This window comes from Mirounga leonina, unplaced genomic scaffold, assembly GCF_011800145.1.
Source record: "Mirounga leonina isolate KUSES-001 unplaced genomic scaffold, KU_Mleo_1.0 Mir_114, whole genome shotgun sequence".
NCBI classification, from domain to species: Eukaryota; Metazoa; Chordata; class Mammalia; order Carnivora; family Phocidae; genus Mirounga; species Mirounga leonina.
This window is the reverse complement of record NW_023270265.1, coordinates 12,685,525-12,701,421: the sequence shown is the minus strand read 5'-3', so window position 1 is coordinate 12,701,421 and position 15,897 is coordinate 12,685,525. Positions and strand designations below refer to the sequence as shown.

General features: G+C 38.0%; 1 protein-coding gene across 8 annotated transcripts in view; it reads right to left on the bottom strand.

Annotated features, from left to right (window-relative positions):
- Positions 1 to 15,897, bottom strand: part of BMPR1A (bone morphogenetic protein receptor type 1A) — a 142,662-nt gene that overhangs the window by 24,934 nt on the left and 101,831 nt on the right. For all 8 annotated transcript variants that reach the window (XM_035023272.1, XM_035023271.1, XM_035023274.1 and 5 more), the window contains 3 exons: positions 10,768 to 10,986; positions 3,770 to 3,932; positions 1,464 to 1,566 (listed from right to left, as the gene is read on the bottom strand). In XM_035023272.1, the coding sequence (XP_034879163.1) occupies positions 1,464 to 1,566; positions 3,770 to 3,932; positions 10,768 to 10,834 (333 nt within the window). In that variant the 5' untranslated portion in view covers positions 10,835 to 10,986. The remainder of the gene's footprint in view (positions 1 to 1,463; positions 1,567 to 3,769; positions 3,933 to 10,767; positions 10,987 to 15,897) is intronic.

Genomic DNA, 15,897 nt, shown 5'->3' with positions numbered 1-15,897 from the left:
TGCATTTTTTGTGTGTGCCTGGTCAAACCACACTTGATTCTGCATGTAACACTGAGAAACCGGAGTAACTGAAGCTGATCATACACGGAGCAGTTGAGGTGACCAGGAACTAGCATTTTCACGGGCAAAGACAAGACGGTATGGGGAGGAACGGAGGACCACACAAAAAACTTTCTTCACACAGTAAAGGGCTATCTTATTAAAGAGGCTTTAGAGGGGCGCCTGGGTGGCTCAGTTGGTTAAGCGACTGCCTTCGGCTCAGGTCATGATCCTGGAGTCCCGGGATCGAGTCCCGCATCGGGCTCCCTGCTCAGCAGGGAGTCTGCTTCTCCCTCTGATCCTCCTCCCTCTCATGCTCTCTATCTCTCATTCTTTCTCTCTCAAGTAAATAAATAAAATCTTTAAAAAAAAAAAAAAAGAGGGCGCCTGGGTGGCTCAGTTGGTTAAGCGACTGCCTTCGGCTCAGGTCATGATCCTGGAGTCCCTGGATCAAGTCCCGCATCGGGCTTCCTGCTCAGCAGGGAGTCTGCTTCTCCCTTTGACCCTCCCCTCTCTCATGTGCTCTCTCTCATTCTCTCTCAAATAAATAAATAAAATCTTTAAAAAAAAAAAAAAGAGGCTTTAGATTTGTTCTCTGTGGTCCAAAGGGGCAGGAAGAGATTTATAGTCATTAGGAGGAAAAGCTTTCTAAAGTTCGTACAGATGAAACAGGTGGTCTTGGGAGGCAAGGAGCCCCTGTCACTACAGGCATTGCGCTAAAAAAACAGATGGGATGCAAAACGTGTTTGGGGGGGGGAAGGGGGATGTATAGAGGAGACGTGTGGATCCCCAACTTTAGCAGAGGTCGGAACATAGAACCTTTAAAGTTTCTATCAATCCTGAGAATTTCTTAAAATGGGAATAACTTCCTAAAATAGTCGAACCCTAAATCTGTGAACAAACAGTTCTGTCTGAAGCTGTTTTTCAAAAACACTGGAAGGATTGCTGGGGCAAAATTACTATACGGGATTTTGAAGAGAATAGGTTTATACCCGAGAGCCATCAGGATGTTCATAAACTCTTTATTACCAGCTCTCTGATGCCTTTGCTGCTACTGTTAAAATAGCTCCACTGAGATTTCCTTACAAGGACTGAATTTGTCCCAGGGACACAAAGGTTACTGCCCATCACCCTAAAGTCCTTCCAGTCAATTTTATAATCCATGGGTGATACTGTGACAATATTTTTTGCAGTCATGACAATTTGAAAACAGGATGATTTAAAACTTTTTTTTAAAGTAAAATAATCTGGAACTTCAATTACCACAATCCTACTACTTGAAGCAAGAGCTAAGCTTCCTCCAATATATTTGATTTACAAGAACATACAGTGATGAGCAGATCAGGCACATTTCTCCTGGAGAGAGGAATACTTTCACATGGCCCCTCTCTTCTTTATTGCATAGGCCCCAAATGAGATCTTACCTTGCACTGAAAGTCAGATCCTTCATATTTCATACACCCTGAAGCTAATGTGGTTTCTCCCTGGTCATCTTCTTCTATGATGGCAAAGCAATGCCCATTAGTTCTAAAAGAAAAGACCCCCCAAAAAACAAAAAACATAACTTCACATCAGAAAGTACCAATTAAATCTCAATTTGAATGTGACTGGGTACTAATGACCTTTAGTACCTTGTTTTTTGAACTAGAACTGCATTCACATGTTATTTATCAGCAAAATTCTATGGGTTTTCAGGCAAATGAAAGAGTTTCGGCATCTGAACTAAAACCTAATGGTCCAAGGTGGAAAAAGATTTCTTTTAAAATGAGTCCTCCAAATATGAATTATTATGTAACTTCTCTTTGCTAATCACAGCCATGTGATCACAGGAAGCTGATTTATAAAATTTTACAAAGTAAAGAATCTTAATGTTTAAAAAACGGCTGTCTCTTTAGGGCACCTACGTGTCTCAATCAACTGAGTGTCTGACTCTTGGTTTCAGCTCAGGCTCAGGTCACGATCTCGGGGTCGTGGGATCAAGCCCCGTGAGCAAGACTCCATGTTCAGTAGGGACTCGCTTGAGACTCGCACGCTCTCTCTCTCCCCCGCCGCCCTTCCCCCAACTCGTAAACACTTGTTCTCTCTCTCTCAAATAAATAAGTAAATCTTTTTTAAAAAAGACTCCCTCTTTTTATCCATGGGATTTTCAGTATTCACATACCATAGACAAATAAAAACAACTTTTTTATGAAACACAAAACCAGACTAAACGACAAAGAAAAATATACTTGGGAATAACAGACTGACTAAGATCCTGAGAGGTGCATTTTACTGAATGTGATATGAAAAAAGGGATAACTTTTGAACAGCTTCAAGAAATTTACATATATATGTATTTAACGAAATGTTGTCATTTTAGTATTAGTATGTTGGAGTTTACCCCTAATATATTCATTTAGACTTTAAAGGGCAGGAAACCACTTGTAAAAGATTTTTTTTTGTGGGATGCCTGGTAGCTCAGTCGGTTGTGTCTGACTCTTGGATTCTGGCTCAGCTCATGGTCTCAGGGTTGTGGGATCAAGCCCTGTATCGGGCTCCATGCTCAGCTGGGAGTCTGCTTGAGATTCTTTCTCCCTCTCCCCTCTGCCCCTCCTCCCACTTGCGTGCACTCTCTCTCTCTCTCAAATAAATCAATAAAATCTTAAAAAAAATAAAAACAAAAGCTTTTTTGTGTGCTCTTACTTATTCATATCAGTAAGTATATTGTTTCTACTTAAAAGACTTGCAGAATTATTAATTTTTTTGTAAGGAAAAATGCTAAGTGTGGGGCAAAATTCTGTTAAAATGAATGATTTCAGTTATTCTGGATTACTAAGCCACTAACAGCCCACACATATCAGGCACGTATTACGGACAATAAGTTTGGCAAGAAATTACCTGGTGACATAGTGTGGAACACTCCCCTATGACAGATTATCCAGGCTGTCACAATAAATTCAACTACCACCAGAGGACAAACAACAAATCTAAGACATGGTGAACTATCATATAATTTCAATATTTTACATGTATACTTTTTGGCTTTATATCTGGTGACATTCAAAGAGCATACAATCATTAGGAAAGTACAAAGCAGGACGTTATTACCTTCATAACAGGGACACAGTTAATTAACTGATGAGACTGTGTTGTTCAGCGAATTTTTTTGGCTAGTAAGCCAATTCTTCAATGTCCCCAAACAATATGGAATAGAATTGTATGATCATTTATAAATGTGTTGAATAGTTAACATAAAATTAAGTAGGAAAATTTAAAACTGTCATATAAATCAGATTTGGATTGGGAGCTCACTTGTAAGAAAGTAAAATAAAATTAAGTATCACAGTATCAACTTCTATCTTTCTGTAAAATATTTCAACCAATTCAGAATTATAAGATTTTGGGTGAATTTCTTTTTTGGTAATCTCTAAATTTTCTACAATAAGTATCAGTAAACTTTATGATAAAAAGATTATTAAATAAACTCAAAATGTTAGACAAATACCAGATTCCTTTTACCTCCTTTAAAAAGGATATTACAGTGTTACTGTAAGAAAAGAACCATCAATCATATAGTAGTACTAAATATCCCCATATACAGAACAAGAAGCTTTTTGGCTCTTTGGAAAGATACCATATAAAATTAAAGAAAAAAAAACCAACAACCTTAAACAATGTAAACAATTCTTAAAATAGCACCAAATGCGCTCCTATTCTCATAACTTTAAGAAGGACTGCATAAAATACTTACATGCATGTGTTATTAATAGCATCATCTGGGCAGTGTCCTGAGCAATAGCACTTTAAAAAAGGCAAGGTATCTTCTGGTGCTAAGGTTACTCCATTTTCTGATTTTTTCTGGTCAGAGTCCGATTTCATCCCAGTACCGTGGAGCATACTGTCTAGATTCTGCCCTGTATTCAAATATGAAATCTGTGAATAAACCATTTCTGAAAAGCTAATTGTTTCAATTTCAATTTCCAATGAGAAGTTTCTAGGTTTTCTTATTACAGTATGACAGCTACTGTGTTTAATTAAAAATACACTTCATTCATACATTTAACATTTGTTAATAACCTATTATGCACAGAATAACCGTCCCAGGTATTGTGGGACATATGGAGAGGACTATGTCACAAATTTTGCACAGTGGAAAACAATGTGGCAAAGGTAGAAGAATATGGTCATGACTTTAAGAAAGGTACAAAATGAGAAGCAATTTCAGGGAAGTCTGAGATTGTTTCCGATCATTAAAAAAATACACAAATATGGTTCTTAAACTCCTTGGCTGAAGACTTGGAACTAGCTTAAAAAAAAAAATAAGTCCTTTATTTGTGCCTCTGCGTGGAAGTGCAATTACTAAGCATCTCGCTTTGGACTTTAATTGCTTAAGTAAGGGAACTGTGAGAGCATGGGGACTAATCATATTATCTGGTGCCTTTTATCTCAAGGTCATTGGTTCAAATCCAGCCTATGCTGCCAGAAACTGAAGGTTACTGTAGGGCAGTCGTTAGCTTATGAAAATAGAACTGTGTTCTTGCATTAGAGTCAAGTAGCCTCAAATGACAGATACTGTCGTATTTGGTACTGAATCTTTCAGGCTGAAAGCAGAAAAGAACTAAAACGTTTTAGTAATTCCTCCCTCTCTCCGAATCAGCTGAAATTGGCTAGCCTACTCCTTGTAGGGTTGACCTCCAGGGAATAAAATATTAAGAGAATTGTGTATAAACATTTCATTATAAATGTTAAATAAGTGGTTCAAGCATAATGTGGACTTGACTTTAGGTCTCCCACTCCTCTGCCATCTTGCTCCTCCAATGTGGACTTGACTTTAAATTTAGCCATGATGAACTATTGAAAAGAAAAAGTAACACACAAACACACACTGATAACAGGAAAAGAATGTGCTGCTAATTTTTTTTTTAGTGACTCCATGCCTTGAATTTTAATAATCTTCATTTAACCCTTTAAATTGATAACAAAGCTTAAAGACCTCATTTACGTTAGGAATGTCAACTGTAAAAAGTAACAAAAGGGTGGGATGGCCAAGAATAGAAGAAATCCACTAGGCTAAAAATGAGGCGACCTGGACCGTGGTCTACTATGGTCCTACGATGGTCCCACCACAGTTTAGTTAGCTGGATGACCCGGACAAGCCCTGTCACTTCTTCAGACCTCATTTACTCAGTAAGACTACAGGACTAGAGGCCACCTGAAGTCTCTTCACCAGCTTTAAAATCCACTACGATAACAGAAGGAAGCACTAATTTAAGTATGGAGAGCAAATGGTAAATAATATACTACATGCAATTAATTTTTCAAATATCTAGTGATACACAGAAAAAGCAGTATAGTGTGATAGAAATGACACAGAAATAACAGTGTGAAGGTAAGGGTTCAACTCCCAAATATATCCATAGATGTTACTCTCTGAACTTCTTCTATCTCTAAAAAATGGCGATAATAATTCCTGCCCAATTCAACTCAAGGTTATATATAGATGAAATGAATGTATAATAAAGGGCTTAATTACATATAAAATAGGGTACAAATGAAGAAATTATTTAATAACAAAGATCATACTAAAAGATCACCAATACCTAGAATATTCAAAGTTATATCATGGTTAATACACATAATTTCCCAAAACACTATCTGAATTTAGGAAATTAAAAATCCTAATTATAATAACTTGCATCTGGGGTTTATATTACCTCAAATATTTACTTAACAAAACATTAATTAGGGGCGCCTGGGTGGCTCAGTCGGTTAAGCGACTGCCTTCGGCTCAGGTCATGGTCCCAGGGTCCTGGGATCGAGTCCCACGTCGGGCTCCCTGCTCTGCGGGAAGCCAGCCTGCTTCTCCTTCTCCCACTCCCCCTGCTTGTGTTCCCTCTCTCGCTGTGTGTCTCTCTCTCTCAAATAAATAAATAAAATCTTTAAAAAAAAAAAAAAAAACATTAATTAGAGGCCAGCTACGTGCAGGCAAGTTACCGATTGCTGGAAACTGATCTGGTCCTTGAGAAATGGGGAAGGACAATAAGCACATAAATAAACACACTGTGAAAAGTGATATAATACAAAGGTAAACGAAGGAAAGAGCCTGTAACACAAAGTCGGCCTAGGTGTCAAAAGCAATGAAAACTAAGCTGTATCTCAAAGTTACAAGATTTCCCTAAATAGAGGCATGGATGCAGAGAAAAATAACTAAGCAACAGCCTCTCTGCAGTATCTCCCTAGGTGACAGCACCCACCCCATGGTCTAAACAAATCTCCTTGCTGATAGTTCCTAGATTTACCCCTCCAGCCTTGACCTGCTTAAGTAATCTCAAAATTAACTTGTCCAAAATGGAACTCATTAACGTATCTCCTCAAACCCATCTCCCCAAGTCTTTTTGGCTCAATCTCCAAAATAGATCTCAAGTTTTTCCACTTTTTTCCAACTCCACTGCTATTACCTGGCCCCATCATGCCGTGCCACTTCTGAGATAGGAATCTCCACACTCACCTCCCTACTTCTGTTCTTGGGCCCTCCCATCCATTTCCCACATCGGAGCCAGAGTTATCTTAGAAACATAAATCTGATCCTGTCACTCTCTGCTTAAAACCAATTAATGGCTCCACATGCACTCAGAATAAACTCCAATCTCCTTCACCATGCCCACCGCCAGTAGGATTTGGACCCTGTGTACCTCTCCAACATCAACTCACAGCACCTACCCTCCACCATGCTCAGGCATGCTAGCCTTCTGTCAGTTCCTACAATATGCCAATCTTTTTCTACTCACTAGTCCTGTGTTTACAAAGCATAAAATTATGAGGTCTGGGGTGGGCTGAAGCTATAGGTTGTATTTCAAACAAATACATGCAAAAAAATACTTAAAGTTTACATGCTCAAGTGTAACAACTGAGAAAAAACCACAAATATATATAGACACATTTATACCAGCTTCCTTTGTCATTAATGGCAATTTTTGGCATCCATGATTTTACAATTTTTTTCCTGACTAAATAATTTTTCTTACTTTCCCAGTCATCTATGGTCTTCCTTTGTACAAAGCAGAGAAAGCCCTCCCCCGTCCTTAAGACAGAATGTCTAGAATAGGAATCAGAAGGCAAAAGGTAGGGGAGCTGGAGAGACCAATGGGACATCGATGCTTTGCATGTACGAAGTGATCAGTAACAATTCTCCTTAATCTATGTGCTACGGAGTGGTGACTACTGAAGGTGGCTTCCAAGTTGTCCTTCTGAATGGGAGTTCATATAGTACTTATCCAATTTCTTCTTCATCACTGAATACTGGGTGTGTTGGGCACCAACAATTTCTCTCTTAGCTACCCACTGCTAGACCATGAAGAGGCCCATATGAATCTGGTGGACAAGGTTACATACTACCCAAAAGTCTCGGATGAGTGGCCGAGTGCATTAAGTGGATAAACCTCTGGGTTATATATACATATATACCTTTGAGGAGGAATTGAGTATTTCCATTGACACGAGCACTTCTAGCATATGCATGCGAGAAGGATATGTATGAGATTAGGTAGACGGGTGTAGTACCCTGCAACAACTGTTGTTAGGTGTTCTTCTTCCCTTTACCTTGCTAAACACACACACACACACACACACACACACCCTTTTTTAAATATTTGCCCCCTCCTCCATGTGATTCAGGGAAGCACAGCCCTACCCTCAGTAGAGACAACTGTTTTGTCTAATCCAACAATTTTAGTTCTAGTCCCCTTGCCACTGCTGACACAAGAGCATAAATTACTTCTGGCCAATAAAGTTAGAAGGAAGTCCACTGGAAAAGGAAGGGGAAGGAACAGGAGAGATGCCTGGGGAAAGATTTCTTTACCAATTAAAAAGAGACACGAGAGACATCCATTCCCTCTTCTACTGAATGCTGCCAACTCAAATTTGCCCTATCTATATGGGATCTCTGGCCCCACAGCAGCCACATTGTGGCCATGGAGTCAGTTTAACCTAGGGCTAAATTAATAGGTGGAGGAGAATACAGTTGAAAAAGAGAAAGAACTTGATGAGAGCCAAGGAATTAACTTACTGAAGTCCCCCTACCGTCAGACTTCCTGTTTTGTAATACATTTTCCTTATTGTTTAAGCTATTTTGAATTGGGTTTTTTGTTGTTGTTGTTACTTAGAGCTGAAAACACCTTAACTGACAGAAGAGAAAGAATCTGTTCAAGACTTTTTAAGTTGTCCCAAGGATATCTATTTTCCCTATCTTCCTAACTGACCAAACTGATTTTGTCTGGCGGGACATGTGTCCAGCCATAGGCAATGGACTTAGATTAATCTACGCTGACTGTGACAACCCCATCTCCCAGTTTTCCAGTAGCCCTAGCAACTGTCTCAGTTTATCCAACAAAACACAATAAAATCTGCCAGCAGAAGGCTGGTTTCTGGGGACATTTTGCTTTCCTGAAATAACATGCAGTTGAAGTCAGTGCTGACCCTTTCCCCATTTTTCCTTCCTCCAATGCAGATAACAGCAGCCGTTTTGTAACCATTAGGGAAAAGCCAAGAAAACTACAAATGTCAACCTTGACACCACTCAACTACTGAATGAGCACCAGCAAATATCTACCATCTACATCAAAAAATAAATCTGTTTGTTTAAGTCACTGTTTGTTGGGTAATCAGTTTCTTAAAGCTAAAATCCACTTCTAAAACTTGTGACCAAGCCAAAAACAAGAACTAAATAGCAATTAGATGTTAGTATCAGGTGACACATTCTTTGATTCAACTTGAATAACTTTATCTCAATGTAAAGGACTTAAATCTTTATCAAAACATCTAATGCTCCAAAAATTCCTGTTTACATCTAGGATACATGTTATTGTTTCTATTTTACAACTAGGAAACCAATAATATGGAGAAATTTACTTTCCCGTGACACAACTGAAGCTAAAGTTGAAGCTAAAGCCATTTCCACTAACACCACTTCTAATCCTTAGTAATCTCTAAGAAATAACATTTTCTTCTACATTGGTTTTAGTTTTAAGACTAAGTATTTTTATTTTATATAAAGCAACTCTCAAACTAATCTTTTTGAAAGGAAATGTAACACATTTGGCTATTCATCACAGAAATGTAATTCTTACCGATATTTTTTGCTTATATCTAATAACTAATGACCAGTTTATTTCATCTAATAAAAGTTTATTACAGAATAATTTGAATCAGGGTGGGGAAAGAATTTTGAATTACACTGCCTCTGTGTGATCTATATAGATTTTTAAAAAAAATTTAACATCAAATACTAATTATCTGGGAGTGAGGTAGCAAATATGCTATTAATTTAACTCATCTTCAAAACAGCTTTGGCTGGTGCTGATCAACAAGACATATAACAAGAGCTGTTAAAGGTGTTTTATTAAATAATTTGGCATCTCACCAAAAAAAAGTGGCTTTTGGAAGAAGGCTCTCTGTATTCTGAGCAAGAAAATACTAATGGTATCAATTACACCTAAGACAAAATATGAAGCTACAGATTTTATTTTTATCTTTAAAATGAAAACATCAGGGGCGCCTGGGATGGCTCAATAGGTTAGGTGTCTGACACTTGGTTTCGGCTCAGGTCATGATCTCAGGGTCATGCGGCTGAGCCCCACATTGGGCTCCATGTTCAGCAGGGAGTCTGCTTGGGATTCTCTCTCTCTCTCTCAAATAAATACATTAAAAAAAATGAAACTGTCAAAAAATTTGTGCTGTTAACTGTATTTCTTGCTAGTAGATATTAATCTTTATCACTCCGAACAAAACTTTATGAAAGAACAATCTGTGATGACATAAACTTAAGAGAATGAAGATACCCAATAACTTTAATCTAAAATCCTTTTGCAAAACAGTACTCTCCCTTCAGTTTGAAATAATGTCCTAATTAAACCATTTGGGAAAAATCCCATGTGCAAATATAGCCTGTCTGATCCTCAGAGTCATCACAGTAATTTCCTGTTTGGGAATTCCAAGCTATGAACACAAAATTACAATGCTGTTCATAAATAAAACTTTTGAGTATTCTATGAAGAAATTTTAGTATTTGGCATATACAAATGCAACTTACCTTTCTGAAGTTTTTTAATGATGACAGAATGATTTTTTAAATTATTTACATTTATTCTGTATTGTATTTTAAAGGAGAAAGGAATTTTAAAACTATGTCTTGAGTACCTATTACCCTGTGTCCTAGTCTTACTAGGACAGATACTTTATTTTATACTTTAATCCTCACAAGATTTAATGTTGCATATCATAATGCCTATGTTATGGATAAGAGAACAGATTCAGAGAGGCTGAAATTTTACAAATATCTGAAAATGTTTCTATCACAATCAAGTTCAAAATTATCTGGCATGTATTTGTTCTTTGCCTTTTTACTTAAAAGTTATGCTGGCGGGGCGCCTGGGTGGCTCAGTCGTTAAGCGTCTGCCTTCAACTCGGGTCATGATCCCAGGGTCCTGGGATCGAACCCCACATCGGGCTCCCTGCTCCGTGGTAAGCCTGCTTCTCCCTCTCCCACTCCCCCTGCTTGTGTTCCCTCTCTGGCTGTCTTTCTCTCTGTCAAATAAATAAAACCTTTAAAAAAAAAAAAAAAAAAGTTATGCCGGCATACTGAGCCTAACTGTTCAAAAAGGCACATAAGTAGAAGAAGCAGTTTCAAGAATGGTTATTTTAAATATAGAAATAAAATATTGAAAAAGATTACTTAAATGAACACTGATTTACCTTGAACACAAGAAATGATGACCAGATAGGCTCCCAATAATTTGATGTAAATATAAAGCTGAGTCATTGTTCAATTTTAATGTTTCCTGTACACTGTCACCTCTAATAACTGGTCTTGTTATGTCACTAATTTAAATGACTTTTATTCAAAGAGATTTTCTTGCAAAAGGTCTCAATCACTTGACAATGACTCCAACTTCCACTGCTTTCTCTTGACTCCTGAAAGATAAAAATATAAAAAAGGTAATGAATATAATTGTATTCTGGGAAATTTTCAAAACTAAGAGAGAAAAACAAATGCTCAAACATTCCTTTAAATAATGAAATACATTTCGGGGTGGGGGGAGAGGGAGAGAGAATGGGGGGAGGGGGAGAGGGAGAGAGAATGTTAAGCAGGCTCCATGCCCAGCATGGAGCCCAATGTGGGGCTCAATCTCACAACCCTGGGATCATGACCTGAGCTGAAATCAAGAGTTGGAAGCTTAACCAAGTGAGCCACCCAGAAATGAAATACATTTTTAAAGATTAAAGCTATCTTTATTTACAATAACAAAAGGGCACTGTAATTCAAAAGCTTAAATAATTCAGTAAATAGACTGCCACCTCTCCTGATCTCAGATTAAGCATATGTAAAACAAGTACACTAAATAATCCCAATAGTCTTTTCTGGCTACTCTAATTATTTTATTAGTAACAATTTCTAAATATACGAAGAATAAAGCAGGAAAAACTGAATTTAAAATATGAAGTTATTCAACAATAATCTTTCAAATCCTAATAGATGTGATAAAAACACCTCAAATCTTTGCAATAAATAATTTATTCTATAGAAGAGAAAGCCTAGCTAATCACACATATTTAAATAAGCAGTGTGCTTCATCATTAAAGCAACAGAAATATATCTTAAAATTATTTTCCTAAAATATTGCAAATCTGGCTTCATTAGTATAAAATTGAGCTTTTAATATGGATGATGTGAAATCTAACCTCCCCAGTTAAGATTTGGCAATTATAAAATAGTTGAAATGGGTAACAAAAAAACCCTCACTATTTTGTATATAGATAAATATAATTCTGTTTTTTCTCCCATCCTATTGGTTTAGACAATTCGATTTTATTGATTTCAGCCTAAACTATTCCTGAATGAAAAAGATTTTATTTATTCATGACATAATTACCCCCAGCATGATTTCTACCATAAACCACCTGAGCTTTCTATTTTATCAACCTAAGAATTTTTCACTTTACTTAGCTCTTCAAAGGCACTTACAGTATTGAGGAAATAAGGTTTACAGAGTGTCATTTATATTGTGCATTTTAACATCTGACTTCTAAAACCTCTACAATTTCTCACTTCTCTACTATATAATTAAATTGCTTCCCACCTACATAATGCTGAGACAGTAAGACGTAAAATCTAAAATAATCACAGAACAACATCCATAATGTGACTTAATAGCATTTCTTGGGAAAACTCCCTTCTTGAAATTACACAACTGCGATTCTAGGGATACTTGTTCAGGTTTCAAATTCAAAAGCAGTCTGCAGTGTAATTTCAACCCTGTTCTCCCGTCATATTTCTATTTGCCTACTAAGTATCTCTACTGGGATTACACACCACTCATCTAAATCCAATGCATTCTCTCTCCTTCTTAACCCTCTAGGCCTGCCTCCTTCTCCTGCATTTGCTATCACAGAGGGAGGTAGTGCCATGTCTTCAGTCACCCGTGACAAAAAGCCTGGCATTATTTCGGCCTCTCCTACTAGCTCCGCCAGCTCCATACCGCCACCCACTCACCAACAGCACTTTTGGAGTGCCTATGACACATCAGTGCAGGGTGCTAGGATACAGATATGAGTATGGCAGTCCCCGCTGCAAGGAGCTCATGGTCTTGGGCGAAACTGATTGCTAGGACTGGTTCCATCTTCCAGAGTCATTGTTTCCTCATCAATTGATTTAAAGCTAATATGTGGTCTAGTCTCATTAGAGGGACAACCAAAGCATCCTGCAGAGCAGCTGAGGAGACTCTAAGCACCTGCCACAGTCACAGTCCATTTCACTGGAAGGGGATTATGTGTGATTTCTTCCCATAAACATCTATGACTGCTATGCTGGGCACAAGTTCAAATCCTGATCTGCCTGAAATAAGTAACCTACCCTCTCTGGATGAGTTTCCTCATCTGTAAAACTGAAATTATATTATTAACTCATAATTATTTTAAGATCTAAATGAGGTAATAGCTAATACATATTCACCTCTAATTATGTGCCAGCACCATTATAAATGCTTTGAATATATTAATATTAATTTATCAAATCATCACAACTACCCTGTGAGGTAGGTGAGATTATTATTTTAATTTTACAGATGAGGAAACGGAGGCAAGCACAGTTTAAGGAATTTACTGGTAAGTGGCAGGGCTCTAATTCTAATCAAGGAGATCTCATTCAAGAGTCCATGTGTTAACTGCTACCCTAGACTGCCCTGCTGGATATTTTGTGTATGTTACACAATGTAAATTATATATTATAAAGTAGGAGAGCCTGGTATAGAATGGGTGCTCAATAAAGTTTCCTCCTCTCATACATGTTTATAACATGGCACAGGAAGTAACAGGTGTGATCTACAATAACTTGTATAGAGAACAGCTATCAGCCAACAGAAGGCTAAAGGTAAAATGGCTTCAATTGCCTCATTTGTAACCCAACAATGGAAAGCCTTAATCTTTAAAAGAAAAATGTTAGGTTTTAGCTGACTACCAGCTCAATATGCATCAGTGCTTATGACAACTGCTGAGACATGAAGGCAATCTTATCAAGCAGGGATGGAGACCTACTGCTGTAATCAAAGAGGGTCACCACCTTACTTTATTCCACCTGGTCAGGCCTCTTGAACACTTTAGAGAGGAATGACAGGAATGCAAAGGATAGGGAAATGACTACACTTGAGCTTACAACTCAAAGATCGGGGCCTTTGCTCACAGCATATCAAAGGAACAAAGTGTGAATGCACCTCTGTCAAGGACATGACGGACATGACAGACATGACGGAAAGGAGACTAGACCAATTAAGTGATTCATCGGATTCCTTCTAATGCTGAAGTCCTGCAGGAACAGTGTTCTTGCCACTGACTATTAATTTATTCCCTAAATATTTATTAAGTACCTATTATATACATGATTCTGTACTAGACACTGAGAATAGACTGATGAGGGCAAAACGGACCCAGTCTTCACGGAGTTCCTAGTCATTAAACAAGACAATTAAGATAGTCAGGCACTAAACAAGACAGTACAAATCATACGTAATCATAACTTGTGCTAAGTGTGAGGAAAGAAAAGTGCCAAGTCCAAGAGAGGCATGGGGTAGTGACCTAATCTCATCTGGAGAGACTAAGGGAAGCCATGCTAAAAAGCAACATTTAAGATGAGATCTGAAGAATTAGAGTTAGCCAGGTAAAGAAAAGGGGGTGAGTTCTAGGCATAAGGAACAGCCTGTACAAGAATCTTGAGGCAGAAAAGAGCAATGGAAGAATGGTATTTCTGAAATGGTGAGCATAAGGGGTAGTTGATGGGATGTGAGTTTGAAGAAATAGGAAAAACAAGGACCAGATCAGGCAAGAGCGTATGAAAGATCTGGGATTTAAATCTAAGTGGGATGGAAAGGCAATTATCTGGTTTCTATATAATGGACTGGAGGGGACAAAAACAGAAGTAAAGAAACCAGTTGAGAAGGACAGTATAGTAGTTTAGGAGAGGGACAATGGTGGTTAAGATTTGGGTGGTGGTGGTACAGTGGATGGGTTCAAGGTATATTTCATAAACAGACTCAACAAGGCTTAGTACTGGATTAGATTGTGGGGTAAGGGAGAATGAGAGTCAAAGAAGATCTCTACATTTCTGGCATGAGCAATTACTGGAATGAGGACAAGCAGATTTTGAAAGGAGTGAAGAGATCAAGGGTTCAATTTTAGACACTTGAGATTACCCAAAGGGAATGTCTAATGGGCACGAAGCTTAAAGGACACATTTGGTACTGAAGATACAAATCTACTACGTCAACAGCATAGAGTATTTGAAGCTATGGCTTTGTATGAGATGGCCTTCTAAGAATGAAAAGAGAAGAGGGCCCCAGAATACCAACATCCATTTAAAAACTGGATTAATAAAAGCATTAACACCATATATATTTATTTGGCATTCACTGATAAATTAAGTTTACGGTCTAGGACCTATCGTGTGCAATATCAATGTAGTGTATATTACCACAGCTAGAATATAAACTAGTATTCACAAGTGATACTTTTTCACAGGTTAAAAAAAACAACAACAATCTACCAAAACATCATTGTGCTGATCTAAAATATGTCCACAAGTGCTCTGACAGTACCTTCAATAGGTGGATCCTACTTCTCTGTCTAGAATTCCCACTGGTCTTAATGAGTCACTTCTAACAAATAAAATGAGATGGAGACAACAGAGTGTGACTTCAGAGACTAGATTATAAAAGGCATTTCCAATTCCACCTTGCTCTTTCTTGAAACACCCACTTTGCGGGAAGCTAGCTGCCATATCATAAGGACACTCAAGCAGCGTTCCAGAGAGGGCCACGTGGTGAGAAGCCGAGGCTTCCTGACAGCAGCATGTGCGTGAGCCATCTTGCACATGGATGCCGCAGCCCCAGGGAAGCTTTCAGGTGACCGCAGCTTAACCGGCACAATTCAGGAGACCCTAAACTAGACCCAGCCAGCTAAGCCCCTGGTGGATTCCAGACCCTCAGAAAATGTAGGGGATCATAAATGCTTGTTTTAAGCCGCTAGGTTTTGGGGTAATTTGTTGGGCAGCAACAGAAAATACACACTGCTATATAATATACTCATGAGAAATTTGCTAAAATAATAAAAAGCCTAATCACTGTAAGTTATTGCACAGCCAACCAAAAAACAAGAGTCTGGAAAGCATAGTCAAATCAGAGCATAACAACAGAAGTATAAGATAGTCACAATGCCCAAAGAACTAACTGATATATATAAGTAACATCTTTCTTTCAAAGGAGTAACCAAAAGTATGCTCTTTCTTTTAAAATTACCTCAACAAGTAAGGTTCATTTTTGTGGGGAGAAAACCATC